This window comes from Portunus trituberculatus, chromosome 27 (assembly GCF_017591435.1).
Source record: "Portunus trituberculatus isolate SZX2019 chromosome 27, ASM1759143v1, whole genome shotgun sequence".
NCBI lineage: Eukaryota > Metazoa > Arthropoda > Malacostraca > Decapoda > Portunidae > Portunus > Portunus trituberculatus.
This window is the reverse complement of record NC_059281.1, coordinates 3,349,153-3,373,032: the sequence shown is the minus strand read 5'-3', so window position 1 is coordinate 3,373,032 and position 23,880 is coordinate 3,349,153. Positions and strand designations below refer to the sequence as shown.

The following is a 23,880-nucleotide window of genomic DNA, read 5'->3' as shown; positions in this document are numbered from 1 at the left end:
GTGAAATTGATTCATATACTGCTCAGAATGATTTATCATTGTTTGATTATTGTCAAAATAACTGGAAAATCTGTTTGCTTTATTAGGCTTTGTACTAAGTTGAACGATAGATGTCCGTTGTGGGAATGATGATTTTTTGTGTTATGCAGGTCATTGATAGTAGCTGGGCCATCCTTAGAGAGTTCCTGCAGCTGGAGACAACTATTCCTATGTTAACTCAGGCTTACCACTACATCACATTCCAGACACAACAAGCCCTCACTATCATCCAGGGTGAGCATGCCAACAAACTCACGTCTCTCTAAGCTGTACAAATATCTGTATGTTCAGCATACCACAGACGTTTGGCTTTTAATATTTACTGGGCAGTTTAGATATTTTCTTGTTTAACAATTATTCTGCCAATAGTTGTGTCTCAGAGGTTATTTTTGTGGTATGATGTTGTATTTGACAGACCAGTATATATAAGTTTGCTTTTTAGACATGAACAATAGCATTAAGATCTCTAGCCTTAATGTTCTTCACTTTATTCACAATACAGCTTTATACTCTCTCTCTCATATATTATTATTATTATTGTTCAGACATTCAGACAAGATGGAGTAAGAGGTGAAGAGAAACACAGGTGTAGAGAGGTGAGTTTATTCCTGACTAGTTTCGCTAAAGAAACTAGTTTGGAATAAACTCACCTTCCTACACCTGTATTTCTCTTCACCTCCTCCTCCATTATTATTATTTATCATGTTTACTTACATTACCCGCTCTTTTCCTGCTCTAGATGATCTGTACCAGTTTAGGGAATCTTTGCCAGACACTCTTCACTTGAGTCTCATATCTCAGTTGTACCAGAATGTTGAAGACTTGCTGGTGCATTCATTACCTGTGCTTCGTAACCTAGTAAGTCTTAATTTCACCAGCTGATGATTAAAACTATTATATAGATTGTTTGTATATATGGCATGTGTGTAATGATGTTTACAGGGTTTAAGAAAACTCAAACCCTGATCAAGTGATGAAAATACAAAATTGTGTGTGAGGGTAGGTTATTTATTTATTTTTTTCATTTTATCCATTAATTTATTTTTTAACCTGAGGATTAATTATAATTTTTCTATGCTGTCAAGATAATTCAGCAGTTTTTTTTTTCTTACACATATACTGAGTTTCTTTTTTATTTATCTATTTTTTTCTCTAATAGTAATTGTGTGTATAGGTGACAGAAATAGTACTTTGCTTCAGGTGGAGAATGGAGTGTCAGTCATGGTGCCTCACATAACTTCACTGGTGGACAGGGGAATGAATTTCATTGAAGATAGAATTGATGACATGCAAGCATACTCCAGAGATGGCATCCTCTACAGCTACATGACTGAACTCTCTGTAAACCTGTCTGACAAGGTATTCATGCATTCATAACAACTGCTAATACTATATCTCATCATAGTCAGTCTCATAGTTTGGTGTTACATAACCTCTATCTTTATGTCATGTTTGTTTCTCTCCAGGTATTGCTTGCATGGCAGAGATGGAAAGAAAATGATCTTGCTCTGGACTCAGTAACTGCAAAATCACTTATAGAGATCATGAAGAAAGTGTTGAGTCTTGACAGCGACATCTTCATGGAGTGAGTTCATAGTTAATGAGCAGGATTATTCTGGTGATGTATGGCTCAGTGTACATACTAAAAGGAATAGATGGTTGCTTGTTTTCTGAAAAACTTTATTTGCATATTATATAATATAAGAATACATCAAAATGAGTTCAAAATACATTATTTGTTTTTGGCAGGTACCATGGAATATCAGTTTCTGTTCTGTTCCAGTTTATAGTTAATATATATTATTTAAAATTTCACCAGTATGGTTCTCAGATTACTTTTCCCAATGTATTGTTAATTTTGATGACTGCCTCATCACATTACCTAAGCAGAAGTTCTTACATTGCAGTTGATTCAAATAATAATTATGCTTCTCTATTCTATTACTTGACCTCTCAAGATCATATGTCTTTGAGCCGGAGACGAGAGGCCGTGTTATTTACAACCAGCACCTGCCTATGATGTGGCCTTCCTTCCTGCACACCCCACACTGGCATTCCCTGACAGGCCAGGTGAGGTTCTGAGAACAATTTACTATGAACATAAGAAAAGAGGGAATCTGCAAGAAACTGTCAGGCCTATATGAGGTAGTCCCTGTATGAGAAAAGCTACCTAATTCCATCTATCATCTCCATCCATAAATTTATCTAATGTTTTTTAAAGTTTTCTATTGACTGTACTAACAACATCACCACTGAGTCCATTCCACTCATCAACCACTCTGAAAACCAGTTTCTTCATATTTCCCTCCTAAACCTGAATTTCTCAAGCTTAAACCCATTATTTGTGGTTCTGTCCCTGCTACTGATCCTCAGAACTTTCATTATGTCCCCTTTGCTATAACCCCCTATACCACTTAAATACTTCTAGTATATGTTCTCTTAACTTACTTCTCTCTAAGGAATGCAAATTAAGCTTATTCAGTCTTGCTTCATAGGGAATATCCCTTATTCCCTGTATCTTTTCAGACATCCTCTTTTGCACTGAATCCAATAGACCTATATCCAGGGCCGTTTCTAGCTATAGGCGGACAAGGCGATTGCCTAGGGCCCCCAAGCCACCAGGGGGCTCCCTGGGTAGCTTGGAAAATTTAAATTTCCTAAGTCACCCAGGGGCTCCGATGAAAAATTGAAATCTAGGGCCCCCCCAAACAGCATCTTGCCTAGGGCCACCATAAAGCTAGAAAAGGCCCTGCCTATATCTTTCCTGTAATGTGGGGACCAGAATTGCACTACATATTTAAGATGTGGTCTGACCAGCGCCAAGTATAATTTTAGTATTATTTTGGGACATGCTTTTAACACTCCTAAAAATAATCCTAGTTCCCTATTTGCCTTATTTTTAGCCTCTTTGCATTGCCTCCTTTGACCAAGATTGGGACTATGACTCCTAAATCTTTGTCACACTTTGAACCTCATGTGGATTATCTCTACCTATGCTAAGTACCCTGCACTTATTAATGTTGAACTGCATTTGCCATTTGTCTGTCCATTTGCTCATCCTCTCTAAATCTGCCTGCAAAGCAATGGCATCCAAATCTGACCTAATTAATCCAGCTATCTTTGTGTCATCTGCAAATTTACTATATCACTACTAATTCCACTATCCAAGTCATAATATATATTGTGAGGGGCACCGCATTATTTCCGCTTCATTTAATTATATTATATGCGTAGCCTATGGCCACTCAGCGCGGGCCCCTTGGGCTGTTCTGTTGAGCAGATAACCCGCCTCCCTCTCTCCACCATTTTGTGTGCCTGCGAGCCTCGCATCAGTCTCAAGGTAGCCTTCAGCGGAGATAGACACGCACTCTCGTTGGTCTGGCACAGGGTAGGGAGATTCGTGTTGCTGGACTTCTCTTGTTGCTCATTAGTCATTGGTCCGGGAGTTATGCCCTCCCTTTGAGTAGTTGGCTTGTTACTCGGTAGACCGTGGCTGTAGAACAACAGGCTTGTTGTTCTTAGAGAAGCGTGGCAAGTTTGGCTACACTTCTCGTGCGTTCGTCCACTCGGGTGTGGCGACACGGAGAGACACGCTTTGTCTCGTCCTGTTTGTTTTGTTGGTAGCCGTGGTCACCAGTGTGGTTTGATGGGCGGCTGTGTGCCCCCACCATCTGTTGTGTAGTTTCAGTAGTATACTGTTTATAGTACCGGCCAGTCTTCAGCGGAGTTAACACGTACGATCTCGGCACAGTAAGAGACACGTGTGGCTGGACTGTGCTTTAGAAGTACTCATTAGTCGTCGGTCTGGGAGTTGTACCCTCCCTTGAGTAGCTAGCTTGTTACTCGGTAGACCGTGGCTGTGTAGGACAACGGGCTTGTTGTCCTGAGGAAAGTGTAGCCGGTTGGGGGCTACATTTCCTGTTGTGCGTTCGTCCACTCGGGTGTGGCGGCGGAGGGGACGTTATTGTTTCGTCCTGATTTTGCTGTTGGTGGTTGTAGTCACCAGTGGGGTTTGGTGGGCGGCTGTGTGCCCCCACCATCGTTTGTATAGTTTCAGTAGTATACTGTATTGTAGTGGTAGTAGCCACGCACACTATTGAATGCTGAGAGGCTTCATGCTGGCCAGTGGTGCGTAGTTGTCGTCCGACAGACTTGTCTGTGACGAGTATCTGGACTCCGTGTATAGCTGTTGTCACCCGTAGGTGGTGTCTGGGCTTGTGTGTACATCACCGGATGTGCTGTACACCTCATATATCCTAGTAGTAGTAGGCTAGGGGTGTCAGTCTGACAGGTGTTAGGAAGCACTTGTCGTAGTAAGATAGTATAGTAATATATACCCTGCGCGTTTTGTCCCAGTTTGTGAGTATCACAGTCTGTGGACAAGGCGTGCAGAGAGGCATTAATACTTCATAGAGAAGTGGGTGGAATTGTCCTTGTGGGCGGTTTCTCTAGGGGGTATTAAGGCCTCGCCCTGTTACACATAGCATCTACCATTTATAAATTCTACTTGGTTGGGTACAGGAGGAGAAGGAGTTGCTAAGGAGATTCCCTTACAGTGGGGGAAATTATACACTGTTGGCGACCTTGAAAGAACCTGAAGGATACGGCGGCTGTGAGTTATAGTAGTGGGGACTCTGTGGAGTGTTTTATATTCCCCATTGTACTGACCGTAAAAAATTGGCAATTTTAACAGAATAACACTCTAGTGTGCTGTAGCAGTTAACCACAGCTGTGGCATGTACGTAACAATATATATATATATATATATATATATATATATATATATATATATATATATATATATATATATATATATATATATATATATATATATATATATATATATATATATATATATATATATATATATATATATATATATATATATATATATATATATATATATATATATATACATATATATATATATATATATATATATATATATATATATATATATATATATATATATATATATATATATATATATATATATACATACATACATATATATATATATATATATATATATATATATATATATATATATATATATATATATATATATATATACATACATATATATATATATATATATATATATATATATATATATATATATATATATATATATATATATATATATATATATATATATACATATATATATATATATATATATATATATATATATATATATATATATATATATATATATATATATATATATATATATATATATATATATATACATACATATTTTTTTTTTTTTTTTTTTTACATTACAAGGGCACTGGCCAAGGAAAACAAAGTGTTGGAAAAAAAAAATCCCGCTGGTTGCCAGGCCCTGTTAAGAGGAAAGTAGGAGAAAGAAAAAACAAAAAATCTAAAGGAGGGTCCAGTTAACGTAAGAGGTGTCTTGACACTCCTCTTTTGAAAGAGTTTAAGTCATAGGCAGGTGGAAATACAGACACAGGTAGAGAGTTCCAGAGTTTACCAGTGTAGGGAATGAAGGAGTGAAGATACTGGTTAACTCTTGCATTAGGAAGATGGACAGAATAGGGATGAGAAGAAGTAGAGAGTCTTGTGCAGCGAGGCCACAGGAGGGGGGAAGGCATGCAGTTAGCAAGTTCAGAAGAGCAGACAGCATGAAAACAGCGGACCAAGCAGCCTAGTAAGGACCCCAGGGTCTGTTGTTGCTTGGTCTTTCCTTTGTATTCCTTTGTATGTTGCTGGGTGGGTATTGGGAATCAGTCGGTAAGGAAAAGAAGGACGATTCCTCAGGTAAGACCATCTTCTGGAGTTTCCCCCTACCTTCACAGCCATGATAGACATCGTCTGTGAGAAGTTTCCAGAAGCCCGTGGTCCAGTGATACAGGACTCCGCCCCCCTTCTCCTGGGCATGCAGAGGAGTGAGGTTCCTGCTGCCATTCCTTGCTTAAGGTGTGCATATCCCATAGATTTCATGATGTCTCAAGCCTCAAAGGCATTGACATGTGTAAACGAGTCCTCTAAGTCTTCCTTTGCCAAGTATCCTGCCAGACAGTACTACAGAAGTTACAGGATTAGCTTTGATGAAGGTAAAAGCCTTCCTGCAAAGGTGAACCCTGATTTGGTTCAGCACCTGACTATGCGTGGTGACCTGCGGTTCTCGCTTTCTCAAGAGGAGATGATGTGCCTCGAGGAGGCTCTTCTCACTACTAGGGACACACAGAACTTCCTGTTATGGTTAATGGGCACCTTCTTTTTCCCTCATGTTGTCAGGTGAGGGCCCGTCTTCATGGGCCCATGCTAAGCCAACTTACACACAGCATTTGATGTGCTATGGTGGACCAAGCCAGGATCACGGCCTTTGCTCTGGCCCAACACAACGGCGACGAGGAGGGAGTCCTATCTCTCACATCTTCCGCACTAGTTCAGTTTGGCTTCTAAGGCCCAGCTACATCACTCAGATGTGGACTCGGATCTGCTGTTCGACTTGGCTAGTGTGGAGAAGGCCATTGGTCAAGCACAGCAGGCGGCTTTGGTTTCGCTCATTGAGGCGGCAGCTAAGGTTCTCATCAAAGTGAAGCCAAGACCGGGAACACCACTTGTGGAGAAACAGCCATGCTCTTCCACCTCTGCTGACTCTTGCCCTCGTCCTGGTCCAACCCAGCAATGGTTCTCCAAACCGTGCTTCCACCCTCGCACTTCTCATGATTCTGGATGTCCCTCTTTGAGATAGTCGAAGATCCAGACATTTTGGAAATGATTCCCCTTCTCCAACTTCTTCAATTGGAGGTTGACTTGCCCGACATCTGCCCGCCTGGGAGGACATAAGGGCAGAAGAGTGGGTTATACAGGTTCTTTGCGAGGGTACAAGATCCCTTTCCACTCCTTTTCTCTGGTGTCTTGGGTGCTTCAACACTTGGGCTCCTACTCGACAGATTCCAAGTGAGGCAGGGCTCTGACGGAAGAAGTAATAGCTCTCCTCAACAAGGGCGCAATGGAAGAAGCTCCTCCTACACCCGGGTTCTACAGTCAGCTGTTCGTGGTTCCCAAGATGACGAGAGGATTTCATCTGATCATCAACTTCTCCTTCCTCAATCAACATATTACCACAACGAAGTTCAAGATGGAAACCGTCCGCACGGTACTGGCTGCTGTCCACTGACAAAACTGGATGGTGTCCGTCGACCTGAAGGACGCTTACCTACAAGTTCCTGTCCATCCCCGGAACAGAAGGTTCCTTAGTTTCTGTTGGGGCGGAAATACACTATGGTTCTGAGTACTGTGCTTCGGCCTGTCTACAGCTCCCCAGATATTCACCAAGATTATGGAACCTGTTTCTGCGTAGTTACACAGGTCGGGAATCCGTATTCTACAGTATCTGGATGACTGGGTTCTCCTGGTGTCATCTTACCAACAGGCTCTCAACTCGACCCAAGTCCTGCTTCAGCTTTGTGCACGCCTAGGGATCCGCATCAATTATGACAAATCTTGCTTACGGCCAGCTCAGGAGATTGTATACTTGGGTGTCAACATTCGGACTCCTCTTTTGAAGGCTTTCCCGACACAGTCCTGGGTGGACAATCTTCTCTCTCATCTACAAGCTTTCATGGATTCATGACTCCCTACTGCCAAAAGAGTGGTTAATGCTACTGGGTCACATGGCTCCCCTCATTTACCTGGTTCCAGGGGCTCAGTTGCGTATGCAGAGACAACAGTTTCGCCTTCACTCTCAGTGGTCCAGCTCAACGCAAGACAACTCAATCCGGATCAGCTGGACTCCCAACAATCTTGTGGCCTTACAGTGGTGGACGATGGAATGCAATCTTCTTGCCGGCAGGGACCTCCAGGACCTGGTGCCAGATTTTCTACTGTACACCAATGCCTCCACACATGGTTGGGGCTGCTCTCTCCTTCATTACATCGCAGGCGGAATGTGGTCCAAAGATGAAGCAGCTCTTCACATCAATGTTCTGGAACTTCAAGCAGTTCAGCTCACTCTACTACACTTCCAACGCATCCTCCAGGGCAAGACCGTGGGAGTGTTTGCAGACAATATCAGAGCTATGGCGTATCTCTCTCTCACCATGGGGGCACTCATTCGTCGACACTCAACAGTAAGGAGCAGCAGATGTTGTGTTTGGCAGAGGACAAAGCTATTGTTCTCAGGCCTCAATAATTCATCCATGGATCTCGTAACGTGGTGGCAGATTCCCTCAGCTGGAAGTCGCAGGTCATTTCCACAGAGTGGACTCTCTTGTGGCGACTTTGGGGGATGCCTCTCATGGATCTCTTTGCCACCAGCCAGAACTTTAGGCTCCTTGCATTTGTCTCGCCATTCCCAGACCCCATAGCCATCACCACAGATGCTTTTCTCTTCCCTTGGGACCACATGGATCTATACACCTTTCCACCATTTCCAGCAATCAGGCAACTTCTGTCCAAGCTCAGTTGTCACAGGGTACATCCATCATCCTCATTGCACCATTCTGGCCATGCAAGGAATGGTTCCCAGATCTGCTACAGGCGACCATCGATGCTCCCCATCTCTTCCCGACATGGACGGACCTTCTGCAGCAGCAGCCTCACTTCCATGCCGGTCTCCAAGTGCTATGGCTGACTGCGTGGAAAGTATCCAGTGACTCCTCCATTATCAAGGCTATTCCCAAAGAGTTGTGAAGTTCCTGGCAGGATCTCAGTGGCGTTCAACCGTTGTGAACTACCAATATAAGTGGAACCGTTACCATTGGTGAAGTCACCAGGAGGAACACACTGCTTCGACACCTTCCAGTCAAAAATTTGCTGACTTCCTTCTCCACTTGCACCAGGACTGTCACCTTTCACTATTGGCAGTGAAAGGATACAAGGCTATGGTTTAACAGTATCTTCCATCTGAAAGGTTTTGACCTTTCTTCTCAACCTGTCTTACGGGAGTTCATTCCCGCTTGTGGGCAGAGGGTACGCAAGCCAATGCCCACAGTGATCCCTTGGAATGTGGATGTCGTCTTATGGCACCTTGGTGGCGCTCCCTTTGAGCCGTTAGACTAGTCCTCTCTCCAGTTCTTGACCTAAGACTCTCTTTTTCCTGGCTCTGGCAACAGCCAAGAGAGTTGGGGAAATTCAGGCTCTCTTGCTCAGGTTGCAGTTGAGGGTCATGACGTGGTGCTGTCTTATCTTCCTGATTTTGTGGCCAAGACGGAGATTCCATCTAATCCATTTCCCCGGGAGTTTGTTCTGACAAGTCTTTCAGAGGCTCTCTGCTCCAATGACGACGAATGGCTCCTCTGTCCTGTTCGTGCTCTGCGGTGCTACCTTCACAGGACATGGTCCCCATCTAAGCCTAGGCACCTTTTCCTCTTGGTCTGGGACCCCACTTGCCCTCTCTCCAAGATGGCCATCTCTTACTTCCTCTGGTAGTTGATAAGGGCTGCTCATGAGGATTTCCCTGATCATCTGGGACTTACACTCTGGGTAAAAGCACACGACGTGTGGAGTGTGGCAACGTTGCTACTGTTGGTCCACTAACAAGGCAGTGGCTGATGTAATGGCAGTAGCCTGCCGGCGAATGCAGTCTGTTTTCGCCACTCACTACCTTAAGGCAGTCCACAGGGTCCAGGACAGGATCTTCTTCCTGGGACCTGTTGTGGCGGCTGGCAACGTCATCCCTTAATGTCTGCTGCTTTCTGCCACATCCTCCTACACTCCAACCAGTTTGAAGATCATGGCATGGATCTAATGGGAGATGCTACGACAGCACTACCCAGTGTTCTTCCCTGCGTGACTTCCACACATGCCTGGTAAGAGTTACAAATACTTGTGGACATTTTCACCCATGGTCAACCCCCTACTTGGCACTGTTCCACCACCTACATGTGGGAATCTACCTATAGTAGAAGGAACAGGTCTTATGTGAAATAAATTACATTTTTATAACTAAAATGTATTTTTTTCAATTACCTGTTCCTTCTACACACACTCCTATCCTTCCTCCCCACACAATGCTTGTCTTCTGAGTTTTTTTTTTTTTCTCATTGTCATAGAGAGGTGGGGTGTGAAGATGGCTACTGCAGGGAGGACTAGGAAAACAGTGCATCAACTTGTGCACAGAGGGGTTGATTTTTTAGTCACTGCCTATAGTAGAAGGAACATGTAAGTGAAAAAATACATTTTAGCTATGAAAATGTAATTTCACCTCAGAGTGGTGTGAGTGAAGCTCAGAGAATACTACAAGAAGGTGTGGACATGACATCCAGCTCTTGGGCAACACGGTGGCTGCCTGGTTCTCTGCTCCCTCCATTCACTGCAACTGCTTCAATCATAGGTGCGCTGAGTCACTTGCTTTTAAGAAAACATTTATACTGAAATCTGAAGCTTTGTCAATTTGTAATTAGATTTACAGTTAAATATTGAAATGTCAATATACTTGAAAAGAAAATGCTTTAACAACAAAATACAAATGAGAATTGATAAAAAAAATTTGCATAGCAGCATTATTTTGTATCTAATATTTACTTCTTATGAGTTATTATTCATCAACTCTCCTATTGTTCTAGGTTCCTGTGCTCATATCACTGGTGCCTCTTTGAATGTATGGGAAATATCAAATATTATTGAAAGTATTATTCCTTAATAGCAAACTCAATAAACTTGCTTTTTTTATTTAAGCAGGAGTCAGGTCAGTCAAATAATATTGTGAGACACACAAGTCTTTGCTTATCAGTTACTGGACAAAGATTATAACAAGCTAAGGACTCTTGAATATTTCTTTTTCCTCAGGCCAGCACATCACAACCTTTGACCTGCACCACTACCAATTTCTGGGTCCATGCTCTTACCTTCTGACCCAAGACTTTGTTGGTGGGGACTTCTCAGTGGTTGGTGTGTACCAGGCAGAGGCAGGGGTAGTGGGCCTTGCCTCTGTTGAAGTCCACACACCCTCTGGAACTTTTGTCTTGGGTGTGAATGGTTCGGTTGACACATCACAGTCACAACACGAGGTAACCTTGGCTGGCATCCGTCACTGTTGTGTATATGAAGGAATTATCTTTAAAGCAATATTCTGTCACTGGGAGATGGATGATTCACAAATTGTACCTAAAATTTATGAAACATGTCATGTTGCTTTCCTCAGTAAAGCTTAAAAGATTGTTCAATAATAACAAAATAATAAACACCCATTGAATGTATCATAATAGAAGCCTCACTAAATAAATCCACTTGTAATTAAATGATTAACAGATTTTAACCTAATTATGAAAAAATTGTCCATAAACAAGACTACTGACAACTACAGTATTTTACTCTTATCAAAACAAGGCGCCCGCAACAGCCAAGGTCATATGGCGCCGCTTCAAAAATTTAAAATTTCTAAAAACGATTAAAAACAATACAGTAGTTTAAAAACTAAAAAAGGACAAAAAAACTAAATAAAATATTAAAATACACAATAAAATAAGAATTAAATTCATAGCTTTGGGAGAAGGCCAGCTTCTCCCAAAAATCTAAAAACGTCATGGCCTTGGGCCAGGCACTCTGGTCTAACGACCTTTGAGATATAATAGACACCGCTATCTCTACCGCGACAGCGGTAGAGGTAGCGGTGTCGTAACTCTATCAAACTAGGGCACTCTACCAATAGGTGCTGCACGGTAAGCGGCACCAGGCAGTCACCACAGTAAGGTTGAGGGTCCCTGGTCAACAGCTACCTTTGTGTAAGGTACGTGTAACCTATACGCAGTCACGCCAATAAAGTCTGTAAACGTCGATCCCGAACATGGGTGTATGTCCAGTGAGGGATAGAGGAAGTAGTGATCTCTCCCATTTTCGAGGTTGCGATCCCCGTTAGCCATCTCCTCTGCCAAATTGCTGCAACTGCCTCACGAATTAGAGGAAAGACATCTCGAAACGGAACAGAGGCAGGAGATGGAGCGCGACTTGCTGCCTCTTTAGCGAGGCGATCTGCGTGTTCATTCCCTGGAACACCAACGTGACCAGGGACCCAACAGAACCCAACACGATATCCTCGTTGTGTAAGAAGGTATAGCAACTCCAGGGCTGATAAAACCAAAGGATTAAAAGATATAGTACAAGAGAGAGAAGTAAGAGCACTGCGACAGTCACTAAAAATTGTAAAAGGCGAAACCGGTAGAGTAAAAATTATTTGTAAAGCTAGGACTATGGCAGACAGCTCCGCAGTAAAGACGATGTCACTGAAGGAAGGCTGCCAGACCGATAAAAGAGGGGAAACCCACACTAAATCCAACGCGTGCGTCGGATTTGGAGCCATCAGTAAAAACAGGGATATCATCAGAATGCATAAAAAAGTGTTCTAAAAACCGTGTGTGGGACAGAGCTGGCAGAAAATCCTTCTTGCCACCCATGGCAGGGCATAATGAGATAACAGGAAGCTGCCAATAACCGACTCGTGGGAGCCGGAAAAAGTACACAGGAGTGGGGTCGATAGATAACTCCGCCGTGAGATTTGCAACTCTAAGGCCAAAAGGTTTAGTGACATTTGCCTGCGAATGTGAGTCCCGCAACAATGACAGACAAGGGACAGAATCGGGAAGACGGTGGGTGCGAAACCAACACCGGAACATCGAAGACTGGCGCCGGAGGTCGAGCGGCCAGAAACCAGCATCCACTAGAAGGCTAGGTATTGGAGATGTCCGAAATGCACCTGTAGCCAAGCGGATCCCAGCATGATGCACGGAGTCAGACGTGCGTAGTCATGCATCCGTTGCGGATGAGTAGATCTCACAGCCGTATTCCAGCTTGGGAAGTATGAGTGTACGGTGAAGCAGCAGCAACGTGTCCCTGTCCGCACCCCAAGAGGTGTGACTTAAAACCCGAAGAAGGGATAATGCCTGCCGACAAGACGCCTTAAGAGAACGGAAATGGGGAACCCAGGTGAGACGGTTGTCAAATAAAAGGCCAAGATATCGAGTCGCCTCCACGCATGAGAGGCGTCTATTGGCGAGGTATAAATCCGGGTCTGGATGGACACCACGGTTGCGACAAAAATGCATGGCTACGGTCTTGGAGGTGGAGAATCGAAAACCGTTCATGTTGGCCCAACTGGACACCCTATTGATCGCCAGTTGGAGCTTGCGCTCAATCAGTGACATCCTAGCAGCAGCAAATGAAATACATAAATCATCAACATATAAGGAGCTGTGAATGCCATCTGGGAGAGTATCAATAACACCATTAATGGCGACTGCGAATAGTGTAACACTAAGAATACTTCCCTGTGGGACACCATCATTTAGAGCAGTAGCCTCAGAGAACACTCCCACTCGAACCCGTGAAAAAACGTCTGGATAAAAACTGCTGAATAAAAAGAGAAAGGTGGCCACGAAGGCCAAAATTAAACAAAGACTGTAAAATGCCATGACACCAAGCCGTGTCGTAGGCCTTCTCCAGGTCAAAAACACTGTTACTTGATGGTGGTGATTAGCGAAGGCCTTACAAATGGAAGACTCTAGGGATAAAAGAGCATCAGTAGTAGACCTCATCTTTCGGAAGCCATACTGTACCAATGACAGGTACTTCCCTCTCTCCAAGTACCACATGAGTCTTACATTTACCATCTTTTCTATTACTTTACAAATGCAGGACGTCAACGATATAGGACGATAGTTCGTAGCCTGAAGATTATCTTTCCCAGGCTTCGGAAATGGGAGAACCACTGCCACAGCCCAAGAAGATGGAAAGTCACCGGTATGCCAAATCATATTATAAAGATTTAATAAAAAGTTAAAAGCACTGTCAGACATGTGGCGCAAGAAGGCATAAGGAATATCATCTGGGCCAGGAGAAGAGTCATGACACTGGGACAAAACAGTCCGCAACTCGGAGGCAGAGAAGGGACATTATAAGACTCCTCCTGTGGAAGAAAAATGTTATGCCAAGAGATTCCATTCTCTGGCGGTGACGTGCGCCCGGGGCTGCAGGATGCCTCCGGGAAACACTGCCAAAGTGCTCTGCGAAGAGGTCGGCGACAGTCCTAGGGTCTGCCACCGCTCGCCCAGAAGACAACAAAACTGGTGGGGAAGGAGCAGAATACTTCCCAGCAATTTGGCAGACTTTGTTAACCCCTTCGCGCCGGATGTTAAAAAAGCCCACCTGTATGATATACGGGTGGTGGTGCCCCGAGCGCAAACTCGTGCAAGCTTGTCATACTTGTCGTGTATTAAGCTGCATTTTTAGTCACTATATTGCCTTCGAAGAGGAAAGTGGACACTTCTCTCTTCAAGAGAGAGAGAGAGAGAGAGAGAGAGAGAGAGAGAGAGAGAGAGAGAGAGAGTGACATTTGCTAATATTTTAGACACAAGCGGGACGACATCTAGCTTATCTTTCAAAAAAAAAAAAGAAGAAGAAAGAAGAAGAGAGAGAGAGAGAGAGAGATTAGAAAATTTGTTGGAGAGTATTTGTGAGTGTGTGTGTGTGTGTGTGTTTTCATGAATATTACAAGGTGGGACGCATGTAACTTATCTTTCAAAGAGAAGATAAGGAAAAAAAGGAAAAAGAGAGAGAGAAAAGAGAGAGAAAGAGAGAGAGAGAGAGAGAGAGAGAGAGAGAGAGAGAGAGAGATGAACAGTCTATGCCATTGAATTTTAGACACAAGGCAGGACGCATGTAGCTTATCTTCAGTGATTGGTGGAGACAAGGATGGTAGGAGCACTAGATTTCAAGGACAGCATGGTGTGTGGTTGGTATCACACATATGGGATAACTGAACTGAAGAAAGCTCAGAAAAAAATAAGACGTCACGAGGCGTCACTGAGCTACTGGGGCTTCATGAGACATAGGCGTCACCAGTGAAGGGTTAAAGACATCCGTAAGAGGAGTGCGGGCGAATGGAAGAGACATAAGCTTTCCAAGAGGCTCTTTGTGCCTCTTTCAAAACGCGGGCTGAGCTCGGCAGCGCGAAAGCGTCCAGACACTGCGGGTCCCCACGATGTCGCCGGAGACGAGAAAAGCTGGCCACTGCTTCAGTGCATGCTGCGTTCCACCAAGGAACAGGATGCTTAGTAAAGCGGCTGGACGTCCTAGGGATTGTCTGAAGTGCTACTGAACGTATAAAATCAGCAAAATAATCAACAGCCTCAGCACAAGTAGAAAAGTCAGCCAACGGACGGATAAAAGAGCTAAGGTCTGTGAATCGAGGCCAATCTGCCTTGTCTAAAACCCAGCGTGGGGGCCAGGACTGTGGCTCAGAGTTCACAGATTCCAGTAAAATAGGAAAGTGGTCACTACCGTGTAAATCCAGTAGGACCCGCCAATTAAAATCAAGGAAAGAATTAGATGTACAAATGGAAAGATCGGAAGAGTCATGACACTGGGACAAAACAGTCCGCAACTCGGAGGCAGAGAAGGGACATTATAAGACTTCCTGTGGAAGAAAAAGTTAAGAGATTCCATTCTCTGGCGGTGACTCTCGGCTGCAGGATGCCTCCGGGAAACACTGCCAAAGTGCTGCAAGATGCGACATCCTGGGTCTGCCACCGTCCCAGAAGACAACAAAACTGGTGGGAAGGAGCAGAATACTTAGCATGATAGACTTTGCGCCATGTTAAAAAGACTGATATGAATGGAGGACTGGAAACTGAATACTTCGTCAAAATATAGAAGCACAAGCCTGCAAGAGACACTCCTCTCAAAAAAAAACTTCTCTCTAAAAAAAAAAAAAAAAAAAGAAAAAAGTATGACACCAAGCACAAGACTTCTCAGAGCAAAAAAAAAAAAAAGAAAAAGGAAAAAAGAAAGAAAGAAAAAAAAAGAAAAAAAAGAAAAAAAAAAAAGATAGAAAAGTTGGTAGAGGGGAGGGGTGTGGCAGAATATTACAAAGGAGATCTGTAACATCTTCAAGAAGATAAAAAAAAAAATAAAAAAGAAAAAAAAAAAAAAAAAAAAAGAAGAAAGATAACATCATGCCAGGGAAGCACAAGCAGGACCACTTTCAGTGATTGGTGAGACAAGGATGGTGGGAGCACTGGATTAGGACAGCATGGCGTGTGTTGGACCAACACACTATAGGGATCTGCTGAAGAGCTCAGAAAAAAAATATGAGTGAGAGGCAGAACACTACTTCAGACACATAGGCGACCATAGTGAAGGGTTAAAGACATCCGTAATAGGAGTGCGGGCGTTAATGGAAGACATAAGCTTTCCAAGAGGCTCTTTGTGCCTCTTTCAAAACGCGGCGGGCTCGAGCTCAGCAGCGCCGAAAAGCGTCCAAACACTGCGGGTCCCCACGATGTCGCCGGAGACGAGAAAGCTGCCCGTTTCTCTTTCACCGCTTCAGTGCATGTTGCGTTCCACCAAGGAACAGGAAGCTTAGTAAAGCGACCTGACGTCCTAGGGATTGTCTGAAAATCGGTAAAATAATCAACAGCCTCAGCACAAGTAGAAAAGTCAGCCAACGGACGGATAAAAGAGCTAAGATCTGTGAATCGAGGCCAATCTGCCTTGTCTAAAACCCAGCCTAGGGGCCGGGACTGTGGCTCCGAGTTCACAGATTCCAATAAAATCGGAAAGTGGCCAATTAAAATCAAGGAAAGAATTAGATGTACACAGAGAAAGATCGATAGCTGTAAAAGTCCCAGTAGGACTGTGGAAATGTGTAACATCCCCAGAATTTAAAATCTCCAATCCCTCATCCTCAATAAAAGAACCGATTAAAACCCCACGAGGATTACTAGCACCTTCATCCCACAATGGGTGACGGCCGTTAAAATCTCCCAACAAGAGAAAGGCGGAGTCAGCTGACGCACCAGGCCGTCAAGCTCACCCCTGGAGACAGGAAGCCGAGGAGGAGATATAAACTGCAAATAGTGTAGGATCGTCCCATAAAACCTTAACAGCAACCACCTGAAGGGAGAGTTGAGTTGCAAGGGACAACAGGTATGTCTTGACGGACTAGAATAGCTGTGCCACCGTGGTGGCCCTGGTCAGGGAAAGGAGTGCTAAAAAAGGCACGATAGCCAGGAGGACTAGAATAAGTACTATCACCTAGCATAGTCTCTTGTAGAGCTACACAGGCTGGAGAGAACTCCGACAATAAAGCTCGGAGTTCCCCACGAGGCGCGAAGGCCTCTACAGTTCCACTGTAGAAGCTTGAAGATGACTATTTAGGTGCAGTGGACGGGCGAGCCTTTTGAATGGGCTGCCCGTGACTCACCTGACTAGAAATAATCAACCGACGAGAAGACACCGGGAGTTGAGATGTACCGGGTCGTTGGACCGCAGCCTTTCGGCCTACCGGTGAGTGATGCGAACCATCATCACTCCTACCGGTCATCGGAGGACGAGGTCAGGACTGGACTGATACAGTGGGTCCACGAGGGACGGCTGTGACAATATCATCGGACGTCTCCATGCAAAGACCGTCCTCATCACAAGAAGCCCGATCTGAGACAGAGGGTGTCACAGGAGGCTGAACAGAAACTACTGGAGCTACCCTAGCAGAGCGGTCCCTGGAGGACTCACGATTATGTGCACAGGGAGAAACCTTAGACTGCTTAGGCTGAGCTAAATCTAACGACTCCGCAGAGCCGCGGTGCCGTTTGGTCATGCTCTTCAAAGGCTTAGGCGATGCAGGAGGCAAATGGACATCCACTACATGGGTTAGTTTGGTCAAGTCCGTATTATTCTCGTCGCTTCTTGCAGGTGACTCAACTGAGTCATCAGTCAAAAGGGCAAACCTATTGGCCAAGTGAACAGGACCACCCGCCCCAACAGAGCGAGAGGTAGCAGAAGGGTTGTCTTTGGACCGGCAGACTCAACTGAAGTGCGTGCAGCCAATGAAGCATAGGATGTCGCACCAGTACCGCCTTCTGGCGGTACAGGAGTTCACGGCGGGCGCTACCGAGGCTGATGAACTGAGTGTTAGCAAGCTGTAGAATGTCCTGCTCCAGGCGATACCTAGGGCATTGCCTGGAACGTACCTGGTGAGCATCACGGCAATGGAAACAATAAGCTGCAGCATTGCAATGCTCCTCAGTATGTGAGTCTAGTGCAGAGCAATTACCACAACGAGAAGCTTCCTTACACGTACTTTTGCCGTGACCGTACCCATAGCATGAGAAGCACTGAAGAGGACGAGAAACAAAATGCCCACCCTAAGATTAATAGGTCCGATATTAACACGGTCAGGGAGGGTGGAACCAAAAAAGGTGAGAAGGACCATGTTGGAGGAGTTCCTCATCTTAGTGACCTTCTGGACTGAGTTAGGACACATAGCCAGTATTTCCTCCTCAGGAAATTCATAGAGATCCTGACTGTACACACAACCTTTACTGTAATTAAAGGTGGGATGTGCCTTAATAGTCTCAAACATGCTGTCATTAGGGCAGGGGAGATGTTGCAACATCCTTGCCTGCGTGAAGTCTTTTGCTCGCACGAGCACCCCCTTCCCGTATTTCTTGAGGTTTCCCTCAGGAATCGTGCCGATCTCTTTGGACAAGTACCGGGAGGCATGGATGAAATTCCGCCCATTTCTGTAGTAGGCCACAAACCAACGTGGAGGCGGGATCTGGCGGACTTCAGGAACTGAATTCTCTGAATGGTTGTCAAAAAGATTTGGGATGTAGTCCGTGTCACTGTCCGAAATATTGCGAGAGTGGAGAAGTTCTGTCTTAAAGCCAGAGCCAGCAAGGGGCAGTGATGCTACATGTTCTACTGCCAAACGGGCTTCATCGCATGACAGAAACGTTACATAGCAGCGATTAGACGGAAAGTCCTTATCGTAAACAAGTCGAATGCGAAGAACCGTGCCATACACCTTGAGAAGTGAGTGCAAGGCGTGATAAGAAAATGATGGGTTAACATTTACCATCACAAGGAGTCATATGCAGCAGAAATACGTCCCTCAGAAGAACTCCCAGAACAGGAGACTGCTGCGGGAGGCTCTTGTGGAGGGAATCCTCCTTCCCACTCAGACCTGAAGATGACGTCTCGCGGGCCAGGTCAGCCACCTCACGAGAACCTGACAGTTTTTGTGTTTCACCATATATAAAGTTACACAAAAATTGGCTCCAGGGCAAGGAAACCACCTACTGGGACTACAATGGGAGGGAGCGCTGGCTGCCGTGGACGGGTACCTCGTCCCCATGCGGACCAGTCGTTTTAAAAAGGCCCCACATGATACGAATGTTTGTCCACGACAGAGCTGAGACCCCCCTCCCAAAGCATCCCAGCCTGGACACCCAACCATCCAGCACAGGACGGCCCCTATTGGGCGATCCCTCCAGCGGGTGGCTCCGCTGGTCCACTGGCAGCCTACGTAGGAACCATTTAGTCTGGCCCCTCACTGGCGACCTTACTAGCATGGGTAGCCCTCTCCCCTCGAAAGGGCAGAGCAGGGCCTAAGCCCCTCTAGCCTAGCTCGCCAGGTCACGGGCACGCAAGCCCCCCCACCACGACAAGGCGGTTCCCATCTGGAGGGATTCTAGAAGCTTAGATAACTATGGTACAGGGACATCCTAATACTTTTTTCTTAAATTGATACAAGTAGAACATTCTAAAATTATCAGTGAAAGGGGTGAGTAGTTTGTAGAACAATGAGTTTTAAGTGACTGTTAAGCCTTCACCTTGGAGAGAGCTTAGCTACATGTACTTTTCATTTTGTCTCAGAGATTGATACTAATTAAATAAATATAGTCACTTCCTCTCTCTTCCATTTCCCACACTTTATTGGAGCACAGAACTCAATACTGAAACAGAAGCATAAATGTTGAAAATTCTAAGGGCTTAACTAAAAACAAACATGTTTTGCTAGAGTTGTATGTAAGTGAAATGTAGGAACCTGACACAGTAGAGTATTTTTCCAGAAGTGACACTGAGATAGATATATTTTGATACAGAAATCTGAAGGAATTTTGGGAATTTCAGAAATTCTCTCTCTCTCTCTCTCTCTCTCTCCAGGTGGTTTAGTAGCAGATAAAATAAGAAAAAAGGTAATGAATTGGAGAGGGAAAACATAATGAATAGAATAAACAGTACATCCTTCCAACAACTTAACTTTTACATTATCAGTATTTGTAATGTTGCTCCCAATCTTGGCAGACTGGCAGGTCTACTTGGGAATTACAATCATGAGCCTTCCGATGACAGCCAGGGTCCAGATGGCCAAGCAGTAAGCTGCCCAGCACAGTTGGCTACCAGGTGGGCTGTTGGGGCTGAGCCGTGCTACCAGGTAAGGAAAGATCCACATCTACTTCTGCATTTCTCTGCCTTTGAATTTTTTTTTATTTTTTCTTATATTTGTTTCCAAAGTGCTATCCATTTTTGGTGTGATCTTTATTGCACAGGCCAACCAAGCACTGCAGGTGGAGGTTAAGTCAGCAGATGTGAAGAGTGTGGATGAGTGCTCAGCTCTCTTCCTGAAAGGCAATAGTCCCTTCAACAGATGCTTCTACTCTGTGAGCCCTCTGCCATACTTCACACACTGCATTACTGACAAGGACACAAGCACAGGAGGGAAGCCAGGCCATGATGTGTGTGGTGCAGTGACAGCTTATGTCACACAGTGTCTTACACAGGGACTTTCACTTCCATATCCAAACAAGTGTAAGAGAGGTGAGTTCATACATTATTTCTTTTCAGCTTTTTTATACAAGTTAATTCATTCAGCTTTTTCTGTCAGTGTGACTTTATAAACTCATTGTCACATTTCTAAAGACTCTGAACTGTGTAGCCTATAAAAGTGTTGGCGCTTATCTTTCCATTAAGGCAAGGAGAAGAGCAGTCCAGGCCCTACAGTCCCAGTATTGAGTGGATCATGTGAAGTGCCTGAGGGAAAGCCTGTTCCCAGCCAGTGGTCCAAGACATTCCAGGGAGAAACACAAGGCTCAGCAGACATTGCCTTCATCATTGAATTGGCCAATTGCAACAAGGGCAAGAACCTACGGCAGTTCCTTCAGCTCCTTAAGGTCTATACAAGAAAGGCAGGCAGTGGTAAGTAATGCCCTCTGTGCTGATTTATTTTTATTTGTCTTGTAATTTTTATTGACTAGAGGAGCAATAGGCAATAGGAATAAAGCCAAAATGGAAAACATCTCACTTAGAAATTTCATAAGGGCGATGGAATTTATATCTTACATTATGTTCTACTTTACTGTATTGGTCTTCCTGAAGTATTTACTCACTTCACACTCCTGCTTGTTTTAATAATGGTTCTGATAGGAGTGTTACTTTATAACATTTTTTAGTTCCCAAACATGACTGTAGGGATATTCTGTGTAATATATGATAAAAACTTGTCTCTATACCTACTATAGTCCAGATTGACCTTAAATTACTCAAAATTTCTTACATGGACTAGTGTACAGTAAAAATCCTTAAATCCGGAACCTTATAATCCGGAAAATTTGAAAGGCTGAGTTAAATATGTAAAAAGTAAGAAATAATAGTAATAAATATATAATAATAATAGCCAAACTGATCATGTCATCACCGACATTGAGTTTAACACAAACTCGTAAGAGAATAATATTTGGAGGTATTATATAAGTGGTGTTTATGTTTCTGTAGGTGTGTGTGTGTGTGTGTGTGTGTTGTGGAGTCCTGTTATCTGCGTGGGTGGTCCAGCTGGTGTACGCTCGACGCCGGTGACATGATTGGCTGGCGTATGATGTTAGAGGCCTTCCTTTCTTTTTGTTTCCCTTTATCATACATCAGTAAATGTTTTATGTTATGAAATGTGTTTTGCATTATATTTAGAATTATTTTGTAAAGTGTGACATAAGCATTGTGGACTGTATACATACAATATTATGTTGGGTACAGTACAGTACAATCACTCAAACTTCTCAGTATATGTGGATGGTGGAATAGCCTACGTAAAATAGTGAAATCACCTACACAAATACAAGTTGACAAGTAGGAAAAGAGTAATCATCAAATAATGGCTGGAAAGGCCCATGCCACTCCCCCCATAGTCTGGCAAATCTTCAAGAAAAAAAAAAAAGCCTACATAAATCTTCGTGTGGTGTGGTGAGGAAGTACACAGTGGACTGGTGGTAGTAGCAATCCCTGTAAGATGTTATGACAGTACCACAAAGAGATACAGCAAGTTGGGGTTAGTTTAGTGGGGTTTACATAGTACCCTCAAGATTTTAATCTTACTTTCAGCCTTACTATCTTACAATCTGGAAAATCCTAGAATCCGGAATGCCTGAACCCCATGACTTCTGGATTTCAGGACTTTTACTGTATTTAGGTTTTGTATTTCAATACTTTTGTATGTAGTCATGTTTTGTATCCCTTTCCTTTATGCCTATGACCTTATTCAACTTCCTTTTGTGATCTGTTATATCGTATGAATCTCATACAAATAATTCCCATCCATCCGTTTTCCCCCATTTCCTTCAAAACCCTGGAATGGTGAGGGCTATGATTATGATGATGAATAATTGTGACGTGCAGAGGATGTGCGCTATGCCCTCCTGATGGTGAAGGAAGGCAGCATGGGCCAACCAACACCCTTTATGAAGGAGGAAGACATGGTGGGTCATCTCAACACTCTGGATCTTCAGGGACCCAAGGATGACCAGGGAGGAGCAGCTGCTATTATTTCAGCTGCCAAAAGTCTCAAGTGAGTTGTGAAATCAGTGAATCAGTAATATCTGCAAGTTCCGACTAGGAACTGGTCCCTTTTAATCTTTTAAGAACATTTAGTAATCTTCAAAACTAGTGTATAACCTCAGTTAGCTAATGTCTGAAATTTTCCAAAATTTCAAATCAATTCTACAGCAGCAACAGTGGCACTTTATAAACACGGTTCATGGATACATGAATGAGGCAAATGAGATCACAGTTCAGGGGAGTGGTGTCCCACACAGGTGGCGTCCTGGAGTGTCCCGCACCATTGTCCAACTGTCATGTCGGCCGTGTGATGCAGGGGAGGTAGTGCACCAGGCCCTACAAGAAAATGATATTACCTTCCACCTTGTCACAAAGCACAAAGTCACTATGGCTGGGCCGGATGCTAAGAGGAGCGAGATCATGGCCAGAAAACTGCTAGGATTTGATAGCAAATTTGGCTACACTGTCAGAGGTAAGATTTCATTGTTCAAAGGTGTAAATTTTTTATCTTTGTGCCTCTGATTTTTTAAATAACTCTAGTTTATGATAAGAATAAATGCCAGCTGGGTTACCATAGTTTGTCAACCTAGTATTTCTTGGATGTTTTGGATGAGTTATTCTTTCACTCCCTCTCTTATAAACTTTACATTTATTTACAGAATACTGAGTGTTTTCAAAACCCTATTCAAAGTATACAAAAAGACATTTGTTACCAGTATATATAATTTCCCATAAAGACCCTCTTTGGTCCTTTATTATTCATGGTAAGAGTAAAAAGACACAGGGGAAGAGCTTTCAATACTACCATTAAAATCTTTCCTTCTGTCAGTGAACACAGTCAGTATCAAGATTTTAAAACAATATGATTATCAGTCATTTGTAGGAAGAGTAGGATTAGTGCTCTATGTATTTACCTAGTTGTATATTACAGGGTTTGAGTGAGGCTCATAGTGACCTGTCTCCATATCTACTTTTATCCAACTGGCTCCATTCCCATATCTTGTCAATATCTTGATGCAATTCCGTACAGTCCTCATTGTTCCTTATTACTCTCAAAAGTTTTGCATTGTCTGCAAGTAAATTTTTGTAGCTACTCAAATCCTCTTGTATATCGTTAATATGCATATACTTGGAATATAATTGGTGTCAGCACTGAACCCTGTGGTATGCTATTGGTAACTGTGCTCCAGCTTGATGATGTGTTTCTTATCTTAGTTCTCAATTCTCTATCTGTTAAGTAGTCTGTCATTCAGTTTAAGATAT

General features: G+C 43.6%; 2 protein-coding genes across 3 annotated transcripts in view; both read left to right on the top strand.

Annotated features, from left to right (window-relative positions):
* The window catches only part of LOC123509550, a 103,340-nt gene extending 92,147 nt beyond the window's left edge, over positions 1-11,193 (top strand). For both annotated transcript variants that reach the window (XM_045263920.1, XM_045263919.1), the window contains 7 exons: positions 150-273; positions 779-897; positions 1,240-1,398; positions 1,506-1,624; positions 1,998-2,109; positions 10,225-10,348; positions 10,804-11,193. In XM_045263920.1, coding sequence (XP_045119855.1) covers positions 150-273; positions 779-897; positions 1,240-1,398; positions 1,506-1,624; positions 1,998-2,109; positions 10,225-10,348; positions 10,804-11,168 — 1,122 coding nt within the window. In that variant the 3' untranslated portion in view covers positions 11,169-11,193. The remainder of the gene's footprint in view (positions 1-149; positions 274-778; positions 898-1,239; positions 1,399-1,505; positions 1,625-1,997; positions 2,110-10,224; positions 10,349-10,803) is intronic.
* A 4,846-nt stretch (positions 11,194-16,039) lies between these two features.
* LOC123509428 lies at positions 16,040-23,154 on the top strand. Its single transcript, XM_045263719.1, has 6 exons — positions 16,040-16,101; positions 20,068-20,227; positions 20,343-20,610; positions 20,764-20,988; positions 22,459-22,627; positions 22,875-23,154. Exons 1-6 carry the CDS (start codon positions 16,040-16,042, stop codon positions 23,137-23,139), a joined length of 1,149 nt encoding a protein of 382 aa, XP_045119654.1. The 3' UTR covers positions 23,140-23,154.
* Positions 23,155-23,880: the final 726 nt, after the last annotated feature.

Bases quoted from the DNA above. Each gene is read 5' to 3' on its own strand.
- LOC123509428 (XM_045263719.1), top strand. From the start codon at position 16,040: ATGGCGTGTGTTGGACCAACACACTATAGGGATCTGCTGAAGAGCTCA. The intron at 16,102-20,067 runs GTGAGAGGCAGA...TTACATTATCAG, and splicing joins AGCTCAGAAAAAAAATATGA to TATTTGTAATGTTGCTCCCA. The intron at 20,989-22,458 runs GTAAGTAATGCC...TGTGACGTGCAG, and splicing joins TACAAGAAAGGCAGGCAGTG to AGGATGTGCGCTATGCCCTC.